Source organism: Anabrus simplex, chromosome 1, assembly GCF_040414725.1.
Source record: "Anabrus simplex isolate iqAnaSimp1 chromosome 1, ASM4041472v1, whole genome shotgun sequence".
Taxonomy (NCBI): domain Eukaryota; kingdom Metazoa; phylum Arthropoda; class Insecta; order Orthoptera; family Tettigoniidae; genus Anabrus; species Anabrus simplex.
The window spans coordinates 1,334,480,350-1,334,497,318 of record NC_090265.1 but is presented as its reverse complement, the minus strand read 5'-3'; the positions used below and the strand labels follow the sequence as shown (position 1 = coordinate 1,334,497,318).

The 16,969-nt window shown below is 37.9% G+C and overlaps 1 protein-coding gene across 1 annotated transcript in view; it reads left to right on the top strand.

The window, feature by feature from the left end:
* Nucleotides 1–16,969, top strand: part of LOC136858828 (tubulin polyglutamylase TTLL5) — a 463,915-nt gene that overhangs the window by 286,763 nt on the left and 160,183 nt on the right. The window contains exons 7-8 of the mRNA XM_067138637.2: nucleotides 15,040–15,269; nucleotides 15,709–15,922. Coding sequence (XP_066994738.1) covers nucleotides 15,040–15,269; nucleotides 15,709–15,922 — 444 coding nt within the window. The remainder of the gene's footprint in view (nucleotides 1–15,039; nucleotides 15,270–15,708; nucleotides 15,923–16,969) is intronic.

Genomic DNA, 16,969 nt, shown 5'->3' with positions numbered 1-16,969 from the left:
CAAGATCTCTTTGCTGTTGGACCTCGATTTCCTCAGATGTATTCCACCACTCTTGAGTATATTATTTATTTGCTGCCATAGCCCGATCACGGCTTCTAGAATGTCTCATCTATATAAAAGTCATCGCGAATAGCCTTTGCTGCTGCTGGAAATTCATTTTCATGAAGAGTAGCCAATTCATTTAGGCATCCCATGGCATGGTAAGGTGCTGATGCTGTTCCATATGTTACCGTATTCAACTGATAAATCCTCACAGGGGCTGAAGATTCCTCTTTCCACAAAATCTGCTGTAATGCTCGATCTTCAGGATGGATGAGGATTTGCCGAAACATCTTTTCCACATCTGCCGTCATAACGTACTTATGGCTGCGAAATCTAAGTACAATGTGAAAAAGATCTTGCTGTAAATTAGGTCCTGTCGTGAGCTTGTCATTGAGTGATGTCCTGAGTGATGTTTTTGCCGAGGCATTAAATACCACTCTGACCTTTGTGGTGTCACTATCTGGACGTACCACTGGTTGATGGGGTATGAAGTATGAATTTGGTACATGTTGATTTTGGTTTGTTTCAATCAAGCTCATATGCCCTAGTTTTTCATATTCATCCATGAAATCTGCATAAGCTGTCTTGAGTTCAGGGTGTCTGCTTAATCTCTTGACTAATGATTCTAGTCTGTTTAGTGCGTGTTTTCTTGATTCTCCGAGGATGACATCTAGCTTGATAGGGAGCCTTACGATGAATCTACCTGTTGTATCTCTCAACTGTGTCCGTGAACTGTCTTTCACATATTCTTTCTTCTGATGTGTAATGTTGAATCTCCGGAATTGCTTCTTGTTTCCAGAATTTTTCCATCTGATCTGATAATTGTTGATTGCTAATTTTTATGCATGTTGTTGTTGATCCTTGTTTGTTCTCAAAAGCTTCACTGCCTATAATCCAGCCTAATCAGGTGTTTTGCAGAGCTGGTTGTCCTTCAGCTTCATTCTAGGGTGGGCCTATGACTAATTTCCAATAAAGTCCTGCGCCAATTAATATGTCGATGTCTCCAGGCTTGTTGAAAGTGGGGTCTGCCAAGCAAATGTCCTTTGGAATAATAATTTTGTCCTTCTTGATCTTCAACTGTGGCAATCGTCCTGTTATAGTTGGCAAAACTAGAAATTCTGCTTCCACCTCAAATCCGTCATTCCTTGAAGCGAGGTGTACTCTCGTAATCCTTTTGTTTCCACTTTGGAACAATCTATTCCAATGATCTGTGTGTTTGTCTTGACATTCGGTAAACCAAGCTTCTTATACAGACCTTGTTTTATTAGATTCGATTGAGATCCCAGATCCGATAAGGCTCGGCATGTCATTCTTCTTCCGTGAACATCTTTCACATCAATTAAAGCTGTTGACAAAAGTATTTGCGATGTTATTCCTTTCGCCAAGCTTACATTGAGCGAAGCAGGTGAGTGCTGAAATTCGACACACAGGTTTATGAGCACTTGATTTTCTTTAACATTTTGTTTCTGTTTGTCATCTTCCTCAGTATGTAAAAGTGTGTTGTGTAAAAGTCCACATTTCTTGCATTTTGATCCTCTGCAGTTTTTTGCAGTATGTCCTGGTTTCAAACAGTTTTTTCTCAGAGCAGTTTTCTTCTGTCTTCAACTGATCGCTTAATTAATTCTTCACATGTAAAAATGGGGTGACTTCCACCACACAGATTACAGCTTGCCTGAGTCCTCGTCATAACAACTTTCTTGCTAGGTTGTTTGTCCATCGGATTTGCCTTTGTGTTCAGTGCCTTAGTTTTGTTATGATTTAACAGCATATATGATTGGGAACATTCAGTTAAAAATTTCAAGAAATCGTCCAACGTTGGCATCTTCTCTGGAGTGTTGCCTTTCACCCTTTCCTGCCAGTCTCTTTGCTTAATGAAATCCAGCTGCTTCTTTGCTAATTGAATAACCAATGTATCCCAATATTGTACTGGTTGCTTCATTGGTTTTAATGAAGCCATGTGAGTTTGAATATGAAATTGTAATTGCCTGAGTGATTCAGATTTGTTCTCTTTAAAAACTGTAGGAAACTTGAAAAGTTCATCTAGATGTGTCTCGATTATCATCATTTGATTATCATATGTATCTACAAGCACGTTCCAAGCACTAGTGTAGTTTTCATCTGAAATCGTAAAACCTTGAATGACTTTGCGTGCCTCGCCCTGCAGAAGACCGATCAGATACTGATATTTTTGAATATTTGTTAGTCGAGTATCATTATGAATGGTTGACTCAAAACTGTTCTTAAAAAGCAACCGTTTTGTGAATTTGCCGTTGAATTCCAGTAATTTAATTTCTGGTAATTTATGTATTCTTCTGTTATGATTTTGTGGAACTTCCTGTTGATGATTGTCGTTGTTTATTGCCGTGTTCATTTGAGCTAGCAAATTATTTTGAACATCCTCTGCTTCATCTATTATCGTTTGCAGTTGTGTAACTGCGCGGAAATAAATAGATTCAAATAGCTCTCGCTCTCCCTCACATTCATCTTGAAACTGTAGTGCAGCTATTTCATCAGTGATCTCTGTTTCCTCAATTTTACTTTGTACTTCTTCAAAAGTCTTCACATTTTTTAATTCTAACCTTCGCCTCTGATTTTGACATGTCAGCTGTAATCGACTTTATTATGCTTGTTAACGAACCTTTTCATCGACCACGCGATTGTTTCAATTTCATTAGTTGCGACATATTGAAATTAAGGTTATGCTGTAAAAGTTTGAAGGGATTGCGTGAAGGTTATGTATAAGTTGTAATGCTGAATTGAGGTTATATGACAAAGGAAACTGGATCTTTTCTATTTATGGTAACAGGAGGATCGATGGACTTCATTTATTATTTTTGTCGTCTTATTATTATGTTGATCAGTGCATGTTTATGTTACGAGAGATGCTAGAATCTAAGAGAGTGCATGGCAAGGATGGTGTATATGTCAAAGAGACTCACGGTCTCACAGAGATTCCTGCATTGAGCGGTGAGAAGAATGTAAATCTTGAAATCTTGTCTTTACTACTTTGTATGTACATAGCATCAAAACGTACTTGCCTGATTACTGATTTATGCTGCACTCCATTGAAGTTGTTGGTCTCAGCGGTCTGATTTTCGTAATGAACGAGAATGCAATATCCGTGAATGATTCCACGAATTCGAGATGTGTTGTATTTTTACTCTGCTGCTTAACCTCAATTGTGACGCATTGTTTTCACTTCTGCATTTCACTTTTCATGATCTTGCTTTTATTGAACATCTCAGATTATTGAGAGCTGTACTGTTGGGCGCCATTATTTTGTTTTTGATTGATTTGAAGTAAAGGAACTTGGTGCCTTCAATACTTTATTGCATTTGATATATCTTAATGATGTGATATCACAACTTGATGACGAACATGACTGTTGCATGCGTAACAATTGTTAACAATACAAAATCATCTGACCAATCCAAAATAGGCTTGGAAAGTGCCAACTTCAATTAATGAAATAAATTTATAAAAATTAATGGTCTCTTCATAACAATAGGAAAGCTAAATTTTCTTTGTATAATTGACTGGAGTGGTCTCATGTTGGCCATAAAATGTTATAATTACAACTTTTTCTTTTACAATTTGCTTTATGTCGCACTGGCACAGATAGGCTTTATTCCAGTGATGGGGTAGGAAAGAACGGGGAGTGGGAAGGAAGCGACCATGGTCTTAATTAATGTGCAGTCCCATTATTTGCCTGGTGTGAACATGGAAAACCACGGAAAACCATCGTCAGGTCTGCGTGAGATAGTAGAGATGAACATAAATAGCGTCTGCGTTATACATTCTAATTCAGTCTCTGCTTAGTTCCTCTTTCAGAGAGTGGCTTCATTTACAACAATAGTTTTGGTTAAACAACAGTTAACAGAAAGCATAAAGTTGAAAGTCTCTGACAGAAATAGCTAAAATAATTTTTACACTTTAATAAATTTCACATTAAACTGCCCAACGTGAAAGTATAACCTCTGGCAAGGAACAGTGATCTGTTAGCACTCGCTTCCACAGTGCAATAAAATATTAATCACTTACAGTCCCAGTACGGATTGATTCCAAATTGTAGAATGCTCATACCTCATGATTCATGGGTGAATATGAAGTCCTGGTATGCAAGCAAAGTGCAGAAATTGGAGACTAAACACCAGAAAAGTCCTCCTCTCTCGCCAACAAGTTGAAGAAACATCTCAATAAGTGGATGGCACTAAGCTGTATATATGTGTTGGAGAGAGGAAGGGCAAGGTGGAGGGAGGTAATACATACACATTCGAAGAAGCGAAGGAACAAGCTAGATGCTTGGAGATATGTTGAGAATGTTACAGGCAATGATGTCATCTGAAGTTGGTGTAGTGATCCAGCTATCAGTAAGGAGACAGGTGCTGAGGAATTCAGATGCCCGGTGCTGTAGGAACAAATAATAGATGGAGTATTACTCAATTTGATGGATTTTGGTGACAATGAGATGAGTTAATTTCACATCACTAGGTTTCGGACCAGAAGAGATGGCCATGCAGTTAGGGGCACACATCTGTGAGCTTGTATCCGAGAGATAGTGGGTTCATCTACTCTGCTCATACACAACTTTATCCCTAATAGAATATTTTATCACTCTTACACCCTCCTCTCATTTTGCACCCTCCACTCTTACACCTGTCTTCCTATGCACCTTCCTATCACAACTTTCTTTTGCAAATTCTCTTAATCGCACATAAATACCTGTTAAAATCTTCTCCATCCTCCCATTGTCTGATAATCCACCTTACAATTTTCTGCTCATCCCCAGTTCCTAATAATTCACGATGTTTGTTACTCAACGATATATTTCTTACCTTTCTCGTATCCTTACAATTATCAATTAAGTGAAAATCGTTGCCTACTATTCCACATAATACACATACTGTCTTATCTCTACCCTTTAACCACCATAATAATCCTCCTCTATTTAACCTATCAACATATCTAATATTTATCCCTGCCACTTCCATTACTTTATTAAAAACACTAAGTGATCCTCTTTGCCTACTTTCTTCTAATAATTTCTGCCTTTGTATATCTCTAATCCTACTTGTAAGCACCCTGTCCTCTAGCTTCTTTCTTCATCCAAACCTCTTCCCACATGTACCCCAATCCCACCTTCTCCAAGTATCCTTTAATTTTTTCTAGCCAGCACCCCTTATACATGCTCTTCAATTGTTGCTTGTATGCAGCTTGCAGCATTCTCCCACTTTCTTCCCTTTTCAAAATCATCCAGTATTTAACTACTCTTATTACACACTCCACCTTTATATCTTCCCCACACATTAATTCTACCCCTGCATTCGCTGTGCACTGAAGGAGCCATATCACAGCCTTACCAAATTTGTTAATAATTTGTCTTAATTCTACTCTCTTTTCCTCCAACCCCCATATTCCGCCCCATACATTATCCTACCGAATACAACCATTCTTAATATTAACCTCAAAGTTTTATAGCTAATTCCTGGAAATTTGGCCGCTAAGCTTTTGACTGAGGTTAGGGCTGCCATCCCCTTACTTCTTGCTCTTCTAATTTGATCCTCCCAAGACCCTTTTCTGTTAAAAATCACTCCTAGATATTCCAGCTTGCTTACTTCTTCCAGCCTCTCTTGCTGCACCATCCAGATCAATTATTTTTATCTTCCTTTATGTGCCTGCGCAACTAACACTTTAGTTTTGCTCCTGTTAATTTTCAAGACCTATTTCTTTGAATATTCCGACACTGCATGTAAACTTTTCTCCATCCCACCTGCTGTTAAAGTCAGAAAAATTACATCGTCTGCAAAAATCAATCCCGGTATCTCCAATCCATTAATCACCAGTACCGCCCAGTTGTTCCCCCATGTCCAGCCGAAGTATCATTGATAAATAAAATAAATAATAACGGGGATAATTTGCATCCTTGTTTTAATCCCACCTTAGTCTCTATAGGCCTACTCAACATGTCTTCTCCCAATTTTACACAGCACCTGACCACCTTATATATAGCCTCCACTGCACGTATCATCTTCCCCGAAACCCCCAACCTACCCAGTTTTTCTATTAGAGCCTCTCTATTTACCTTATCAAAAGCCTTTTCAAAGTCAATTGCCGCTACATACACCTTGCCTCTTGTCATGCTCATTAATTTCTCTAAAACTGTCTTCACTATCATTATTTTGTCTACTGTGTTTTTCTTTTTCTAAACCCCCCCTTGGTAATCTGACAAAACTTTGTTCCTTTCTGCCCATTCACTTAATCTATTCGTTAAAACCCCTGTATAAATTTTACATAGGGAATCTAATAGAGATATACCCCTATAATTATTCATACTGATTTTGCTACCTTTCGTCTTGAATATTGGACATACAATTCCTGTTTCCCACTCTTTAGGGTGCTTACCCCCATCAAAAAACCTTATTAAATAATTTCACTATGCTCTCTATCATTGTCCCATTTTTGCTCATTTCTTTCCAAAAATTGTTGATACCATTGCATCCCCCTGCCGATCTATACCTGAATCCTCCTTCACTCCCAAGGTTTCTTCTTTTGTGATTTCTTTGTCCAGTTCGTATATTGAAACTCCCCTCTCTCTCTATATCACTTCTTCCCCTTCTCACTCAACCATTCCTCCCCCTTCCCCCCAGTAGTTCACTAAAGTAGTTCACCCACTGCTCATCCTCAATACTAGTTTTCTCAAGTCTCCTTCCACCCTTAACTGTTCTGTTTATTCTCTCCCAAACTTTTTCCGTACTATTCATCCTACAATCTTTATTTATCACTTCCGTTTGTTCTTTTATCCATGACTTTTTTATCTCATGAATTTTCCTTTTGTAGCCTTTTCTTAAATTTCAGAAAGCTTCTCTTTCTGAGCTCCCACCTTTCTTCCTATACTCTCCTAACATTCCCAAAACCCTCTTTCGCATTCCCTTACACTCTTTACTAAACCATTCTTCCCGCTCTCTTTTTTTTCTCCTCCTAACTTTTTCAATCTGTGCTATCCTCCTGATTGGATGTAGAAGCATTTCCAAAGCTCTATCAATGTTATTTTTCTCCAATGCGACCTCCCATCCATACTTTAGTAAATGTAACTCTTCTTTTACTGCCATATCCCATTCCCGTTCTGCTTTCTCTGTCCATTTATATTTAATATACCCTCTCCCTAGTTCATCATACTTCTTAACCTCTTTCTTTTTATACCTCTCCTACTCCTTTTTTAACAACACCCACAGTGGAAAATGTTGTGATTTAATCCAGTCTCCTACTTCCATCCTTACAATTTCCTCTAGCAAATCTTCCGAGCTTAATACTATGTTAATCACGCTTCCTCCCTGCTCTGGAACATACATCAGTTTCCCAGTACTGTCATCCTCCTTCCATCCATTCAGAATATATAAATTCCCCGCTACACACATCTCTAGGAGCTTCTCACCATAACTGTTTGTGGCTTTATCTTCACTTCTACTTTTCATCATTAGCCTTCCTTCTTCTCTACTATAAACTGGACTCTGTTCCCCTATTCTCCCATTCCAGTCTCCAAATAACAACATATCGTCTTCTTTTGCAAACTTCTCTCTTATCATACTAATATCCACCAATAACTCTTCAAAGAAATGCTTATTTGTATGTAAGAAGCTCCTAGGGCGGCAGTATGCGAATGCTAAACTTATGTTCTTCATCCTTCCCTCTACCCTTCCCATCTTAGATCTAATCCAGATAACTCCTTGCATCTCTGTCTCAATATCCTCTACTAGTCCACTAATTTCTTCCTTGATTAGAACGACTATTCCTCTGGGGTGTGTCCCTTATTCCTCTCCTTTCTTTTGTATTTATATTTAACCACAAACCCGTCCCATGTATCTCTTTCCCTGTTTCAAGCCAAGTCTCCAAAAGTGCCACAATATCGAAACTTTCCATTACTTTCTTCACCTTTTTATTTCCTAATTTGCCTAATAGCCCTTCAATATTCACAAATCCTATTTTCCAATTTAGTTATATCCTCCCCCCTTCCAAATTATGTCCCCTATTCTTACTCCTTGTTACTCTAGCCCTCTCACTCTCTGCATCCCTTTCTCCTTTTTTCAACACTTTTTATCTTTCTCTTCCCTTGGTATCCTTCATAGCTTTATACATTTTACCCCACAAGTCTTTTAGACTTCTTACTCTGTACATAACAGCTTTACTTTTCTGTTCATCGCTCCTCTCACCTCCTTTATTGTTCTCTTGACCACTGCATACTGCACTTAACGGTTCTTGCGACTCTCCCTCACTCGCCACTTCTCGGCTCTCTTCTTCTAAATCCGCACTGCTCTGTCCACTTCCACCTGAGTTGATCTCCACACTTTCCTCCACTCTAGCCCTGTTTGATTCTGCGTCCTTCCTTCCATTTTTTACTGCCATCACTTCCACCTCCGTACTGATGTGGTCGTCCATCTCTTTCAATTTTTGACACTGAGAACTCTCTAACCCAGTTTCCATTTGACACCACTAGCCTCTGCCCCCTTATGCGCACTTTTAGCCCATTACAAGTGATAAGCTTTATCAGCTTCATTTCAAGTAATACTAATCCCGTATTGACTATAATCAATCAATGAATATTCAAGATAAACTTAAATATTATAACTAAGCGGTCCGCCTATTCAATACAATATATAATTTATTATATCTAGTACATGTTTCGTCCCCTAAGGGACATCATCAGCTAATAATAAATTAACATTAATATATCAGAAATAAATATTATTAAAATTGGAAAGACACATTTAAATTTTTGACATTTAAAATAAGATCTTCGAAATTGTGTTAAAATTGTAAGTCATAAGACAGATAAAACAGTTAAATTGTCCATATTTCTCTTGTTGATATTCTTGGAAAATACCAGTTTTGCTTATAAAATCTTAAAATATCATTTGTTGTAAATAGCACACTTGATTTGTATCTCTTGGTGAAAGATTTGTTGAAACTTAATAAGCATTCCTTAGATGGTATATTCATTGATCTTTTAGCCCATGTTGTCTTGCTCTCCAAAAATGGCTATTCAGAATTTTCATAATTTCACTACCTTCTTACCCCATGTCTCTTTTTACCCATAATTTCTTTCCCTATAAGTTGTTGCCATTTCTTACCACTATTTCCGCAATTAGGTTAGACAATAAATTTACCCTGATTGGTCTACGAGCTTTAGCTTTGCCTACTCTTTCAACATCGTCTATATCTGCTTTACTAAAATCTATCTTCTTCTTATTCTGTATGACCTCTACCACCTTATAAATTATGTCCACCTTGCCTTCCTTCTCATCTTCTTCCACGCCGTATACAAATATAGATTTCTTCATTCTCTCCTGTCTGCACACTTCTGCTTCCTTCTTCATCTTCAACACCTCCTCTTCTAGATATTTTACTTTCCCTCCTAACAGCTTTATTTCTTTCTCATTGTTACACATTCTGTTAATTGATTCTTCTGTGTCTTTGTTTCTATCCATTTCTTCATATTCCCTATCTCCTTTGTCTGCTCCTTCATCATATCCTTTATTTCTTCCACCTTATCCCAAGAGCAGTTTGCCTGTATAACTTCCCTCACTAACACCTTAAGTGCTGCCAGATCTTCCAAGCTGAAGTTGCCACTGGTATTCGGGCCGGTGTTTAATTCCTCCCCCAATAACCAGAAGCACAGCTAACACTACTGCTACCAGCACTGCATCACCCATTTTTACCATCTCTTCTTTTTTTACTAGACCATTCTTAAACTCCTTCCTCTGCTTCCATTGCCACCTCCCAATCGCGGCCCGGTACTGCTAGACTCCCACCATATTTCACGGTATGCACTACACAACGCGTCCTCACTCCCCGCTTGCTCGAGTTAGACTGAATTCCTAAAAGCGCTTTCATTAGAACTGTGCATGGATTACTTGATATACAAGTCAACTCTTGAAAATCTACCATGTCAACTAAAAGTCAAAATACTGGGCGAGTTGGGCATGTAGTTAGGGGCATGCAGGTGTGAGCTTGCATCTGGGAGATAGTGGGTTCGAATCCCACTGTCGGCAGCCCTGAAGATGGTTTTCCATAGTTTCTCATTTTCACACCAGGCAAATGCTGGGGCTGTACCTTACTTAAGGCCATGGCCGCTTCCTTCCTATTCCTAGGCCTTTCCTGTCCCAGGACCTATCTGTGTCAGTGTGACGAAAAGCATATAGCAAAAAAAAAAAAAAGAATCAAAATAACACATCTGGCTGGAATTGAAGAGGATCAACGGCCCCGTGCTCCAGGTGCTGCTGGCTGTTGTTCTTACTGTCCATGACGGCAAACTCATAAGACAAAGGTCACTTGTTTTTCATATTGTAGGTATATATATGTAAAGAGCAGATGATATATGTCTGTAACAAATGTGTTGCAGAAAACAGAGACGTTGAGAACAACAGTGATGCAGATGTGTGATTCAGCAAACTTGTCTTTGTTTCTACAATCGAGTGTGAGATGCATTATAATTAAATAGCTATTTGTTGGTTGTTTAAATGTGAACAGATGAAACTAGCTATCACTCTCTGATTTTCAAGATATATTATCATTCATGTGTAGTAATTTAAGCTCTAGAGGGTTACACTACTTTATTATATTTTCTATTTAAAACAATATAAGTGATTTCTTTTACATAAATTTCCTTCATATCTAAGATTTATTGTCTCATTTGTTATTACATAATGAACTGTGGATAAAAAAGAGGAATCAGTAACTCTTCCCTGCTTTTAATAATGCCCAGTCTTTTTGACTGCGCATGACCAGATACATTTCTTCTTTCGCACAACCACACCAGGGTTAATTGTGTATTTTCACTTTACAAAGGACATATAATGTGTGTCCTTTCCCTTTGTAAAGTGAAAACCGTCAATACAGAATTAGATTCACAATTAAGTATTTATTTATTTTCCACCTAGTCGATACATTGATTGCTTAAGGCAATTTTTAATGGTCAAAAGTGGTACATGTTTCGTATATTATCAACATCTTCAGCCACATAACACTGTTTAGATGAAAAATATATAAAATTGACAAAGTAATGCTTTAGAGGAAGGAAGTGTCCAGCTCATAATTATGTCCACCTTACAAACGATTTATAAGTGGAAGGAATTTGAACACCAGTGATAGAATTCGACATACCACAACCTGCAAGAAGGCTTACAATTTTATCATACAATTCCAAAAAAGATTGTAGCATTAATTCACACTCCTGCCGCTCTTTTGTGGCAAGTTAATAGTGTCCTTCCTCTAAAGCATTACTTTGTCAATTTTATATATTTTTCATCTAAACAGTGTTATGTGGCTGAAGATGTTGATAATATACGAAACATGTACCACTTTTGACCATTAAAAATTGCCTTAAGCAATCATTGTATCGACTAGGTGGAAAATAATTAAATACTTAATTGTGAATCTATTGAAGTGCGATACGGACCATGAAGCTGATTTTATGTAATACAGAATTATTCTAATTTCTTGTAATTGAGTATTCACAGTGTCTAAAAAACTATCATCATGATCCAGAAAACAATGCAACTTGTTTTAACCTTGTAATCTCATTTTAACTTTATGGTTTTCTCTGATGACCTCACATTTTTATTTATAAATACACTTTTTAACATAGGCAGGTCTGTTGAAGTGTACATTTTTAATAGTGGCTTTTGACTGCATTCTTAATATAGATAAATTAAGAAGTTTAGACATGGTATTTAAGATGTAGCAGTTTATTAGGAATTCCATGAGTATATTTACAATATTTTTGTTTTTTGGCTGAAGATGTCTCCCACATAGAGATGAAACATGCTCCTCTGATGCTGTTCTGAAGTGGAATTACATTTTTTTAAGTATTGTAAAGGTAGAATTTACCCTTCAGATATCCTTAATACTTGTTCAACATTGACAATACGAATTAATTATGAAGTTCATTTCTTATAATAATCGATAGAATTAGCTGTAAATTTGGATAGGCCTTTGAGCATAGTTGTCATTGGGTGAGGTAAATTACAGAAGATCTGAGAAAAGGTAGGTGCAGAAAATATCTTGGAAGGATTGGAGTAGCTCTGAGAAAGAATTACAGCAGCACCACCATTATGAATGTGATTTGAGTGCACATGAGAGAATTGGGGAGCACTGAATGCTAGGTTAGGACATGCAGTGGTCTGTAATGTATGCGGAGCGGAAACTCTCATCTGTGAACAGTTCTAGCATACCTGAGGAACAACAGTGGTATTAACTACCTGGGTAGGGGTTATATAACCCAGTAAAATCATTGGTGCAGGTGGTACTTGGACAGAACGAGCATAATTTTGCACTATGGCAGGAGAAACAACTAACTGCACAGATACAGGCTGACATTGAGAAACAATAGAGTTACAAATAATTGGCGCCACCAAAATACTCGCTGGTGCACTGACATGAGCAGAAGACCCTTTATTACGTGTATAGGTTACAGGTACATAACCACTGAAAAACAGAGCAGAAGCACATGCTTGCAAAACATTACCAATAGTAGAATCATGCACATGAGAAATGCTAGCAGGAAAATAAACTTGTGCAACATTACAGGCAGTAGTAGTAGCAGCAGCAGCAGCAGCATAGGCTAGAAGGAAAGGAGGCGTACACTTGTGAAATATTAGAAGTGGCCTTAGCTTGAGAAGCTGTAGAAGGACACCTGAGTAGAAGTTCCATTTATCTGTGAAGTAACTGGAGATTCATTCAGCTCATAATTATGTCCACCTTACAAACGATTTTGAAGTGGAAGGAATTTGAACACCAGTGATAGAATTCGACATACCACAACCTGCAAGAAGGCTTACAATTTTATCATACAATTCCAAAAACGATTGTAGCATTAATTCACACTCCTGCCGCTCTTTTGTGGCAAGTTAATAGATAATAAATCCCGGATACAATACATGTAATGCTGCAATTGATTTTAACACGTTTTAACTGGTTAAATGAGGGCTCAGATTTAAATGACACAATAATAGAGTCAAAATCCAGCAAAATACCCTGAATCACAGACAAAGACTCACCCAATTCGTTTGTATTCAAAGTTGGAATGACCACAGTTTCATTAAGAGAGGAAGCCAAGGAAGCCAACAGGTGCATATCATCCAGAACAGTCCTCATTGGATTTAAATTACAAATTTTCAGCTCGTAATGAATTTCCTCCTTTCTCCTGTGAGAAGTAGGAATGGCCTGAGACATCGTGAAAGGAAAGAAGAAAATACAATATAAAAATTTTGTAGAGTACGTTTGCAATCTTGCTTAATTTTTAGGTTAGGTTAACTTAATTACTATTTCTGCCGTTTCAGTTCATGAAAATCATGCTCGGCTGCCAATGTAACCTCATTGAGCATTAGGAGCAACAAAAAAATTTTAAACATGAATTAAGTTTAGAATAGTTAAAACACAATTATAAGATCAATATTAAACAAGGTTAAAAAACATGACAACTAAAAGGCTGGAAAGTAGAAAGCGGTAGAAACTCCTACAAGGTGTGTGATCATAACCTTCATGAACTGGAAAAGCAGAAAATGGTAATTTTCCCAAGAGCACTATTTATTTAAATTATATGTAAAAATTCAAACAAAACGACAAAGCAAGACATACATAAAATCAGAAACGGAGTGACACAGGCAGAAAAGGTAATTTAAAATTTACAGACATATAAAAGCATCTTTTTTATCTGCCATACAGAGTGGGAAATGATACAGCGTGCTAAAGCACCATGCTACAATTTGTTCTACATAGAAAAGGTGGATAAAAGAGAGAATACATCATTAAAATGTTTAAAATGTTAGTTTACATTACAAATAGCCTGACAGGAAACAAAATAATGGCAAAGTGACATGATTCTCTGTAAAGAAAGGTTGAACAGAATTATGGAGGCAAAATCATGAGTCAAATTAACTTTAGATTTTATACCAATTTTTTTTTTTAAACTTCCATTCTCAGAAATTAGGAAAGGGGGTAATTGATTAGTTATCCTGGTGACATTTAAATATTAAAACTTGGCCAATAGACCTCAGTGGGGAAAATGCCTGCACTTGAAGTTAAATTAAGTTACTTTACCATTAGTAGAAAAAGTAAAACAAAACAAATCCAAACAGAAGCAAGTGCTTACCCAAGAAATGCTAAAACTCACCCACGTGGATGGGGGGCTGGTCACAGACCATGTCCATCCTCTACGAGAACCCAATCCACAAGACGACTCGCTAACACGCGCACCACAGCAGATGCGCTTGCGAGTCGGTAGACAGGAAATTACCACATCAAAATTAATATCCAATTAAAAGGGCAAGATTTATTTCACTGAGAACCATTAATCAATCACAATCACATACAAGTTTATTTTGACCAATGATCATTAGTTTTGTTATATCCAATCCTAGTGAATCTTCATTCTTGCTGATGCTTCGAAAATTAAAATGGTCTCAAAAATTCAGTATTATGAAATTGGATTCAAATCCTGTAGAACACAGCACGGGTAGCATAGGATTTTCCAGCGCATGTATCATAGGATATTCCAAAAGTTTCTATCAAACAAAATTTTGAATGTACTCAAACATTAAATAAGGTTATATAAATGAATGCCTAGAAGAAAAATTAATATATTTTTGCTGTCCCATTTTCTCCCTGCCACAATCACCACCAGCACCACCACCACCACCACCATCACCACCACCACCATCACCACCACCACTTCTCTCCTGAAGGGGGAGGCAGATTTCAATCACTATGGCCATGGACTAGAGTGCATAGAAGCGAGTGATATTTCACAGCCCAGCTATACACTAATGCCAGGTTGCGGTTGGCCTGTGCTAGACATGTGAGTCAGCACACTATTTCTTCTATACACTATGGTTATATCACATGGAGAAATATAAAAATTGATTGTGATAATTGGTGTTTATGTTACATAGTTGTAGCAACAATGCTTGTAAACCTTATAAAATGGTTGTTCTAATCCCATAGAACTGTACGGGTTTGACATCTTAATCGACAGTTTGTTGAAGCCGTGGTTGTTGGAAGTTAATCTGTCTCCGTCATTGGGCTGCGATTCACCTTTGGATGTGCGAGTGAAGTCAGCAATGCTTGCAGACCTTCTCACTCTGGTTGGGCTTCCGACAGTAGATCCAATGGCACGCCGTGCCCATGAAACCAGACGTCCCAACGGGCCAGTTGATATACTGAAGAAACTCAGTGTAAGCAGAACTAATATCTAACTTTTACTTATCTATTTCCCTCTGAGACATGTTCAGGATGAAGGAAAGTATTGAATCATCATCCATTTTATACCCCTCTCTTGTCTACTTAGCACACTCAAAATCTCATAAAACTAATCTGCCTTGTACTCATATGCTCCTTTACATAGCGATTTAGGATCATATGCTACTGTTGATAACCACAATGGGATAGTGGTTATCCCTAATTAGACTTATTTAGACCTCTAAGTACATTCTTTGTGTCGTCATATAAACACACAATTCTTGTTTTTCAATGCATCTCTCATGCTTTGAAATCCATCATGCTAATTAAAATACTCATTAAAATTGTAAGTTGGTAGAATATTTCTGTAAGAGGTAAATTTAGAGAGAAAGGTCCAGGATGTGTATTAACTGTTTTACTTTCTTAAATTTGTAGTGTAGACGTGTTCAATCTGCTGATGCTCTCGCTAATGGAGGTGGAAAAAAGATAACATCCACAAGTTCTTCTCGACTTGCATCCAGCTCCCTGACACTATCTCCAGAAGAATCGCGCATTGTAAGATCAGCTCGAGCGGAATTTGAACGACGTGGTGGTTTTGTGAGGATTTTCCCTTCACCAGAGAGTTGGAAACGATATGGAAATTTCCTTGGTGAGTAAATGAATCTGACAAGGGAAGTATCAAAACTTGTCATATCAGAACCCACCTTTCATTTTGCTTGTTGATTACGCATGGTGTGAAAAATACTACATGCAGAAAATGAACTGCTGCTTTGAACCAGTAGACTGACAAATCTAGAGCCAAACTACACATAAAGTATGTGACTGCAACTGGTTAGATTGGACAACCCTATCTGATGGCCGGCTGCTGGTATACTTGCTCAAGTTTGAGCATGCGCAGTGTAAGCCAGAAAGTCAGTTCTATTACTGTATATAATTTTAACAGGAACTGATGTGGCTATTTTGAGGGTTGTTTAAAATAAAAGAGAATAGTCTCAATGTATTCCTTACAGGGAGAGGTCTTTAATCCTATTCGCGTGTTGCATTTTGCAGCGAGTTATTTCCGCTCTAAGGATTTTTCTTCTAAAGAAGAAGAAGAAGAAGTAATGTGCCCTTTTGTAACTTATTTAATCAACAGTAATCAAGCAAGCATACATTGTTTTATAGAGACCTCTCTTGATATAAATAAGAACAGTAATGATAGTGACAGCTGCAGTACTGGGCGAGTTGGCCATGCGGCTAGAGGCGCGCAGCTGTAAGCTTGCATGCGGGAGATAGTGGGTTCAAACCCCGCTGTCAGCAGCCCAGAAGATGGTTTTCCGTGGTTTCCCATTTTCACATCAGGCAAATGTTGGGGTTGTACCTTAATTAAGGCCATGGCCACTTCCTTCCTTTTCCTAGGCCTTTCCTAACCCATTGTCACCATAAGACCTATCTTTGTCGGTGCGACGTAAAAAAAAAAAAAAAAAAAAAAGAAAACCAGCTGCAGTGATTTTGGTAACGAAACTCATTTTCTGACCAGAAGCGATGATGAAGGAGCAAGTTTGAGACTCCAGTACAAATCTCCGGAACCTAGTTTTCTTTATGTCGCACCGACGCAGATAGGTCTTATGGCGACAGTGGGGTAGAAAAGGCCCAGGAGTGGGAAGGAAGCGGCCATGGCGTTATTTAAGATACAGCCCCATTTGCCTATTTGCCT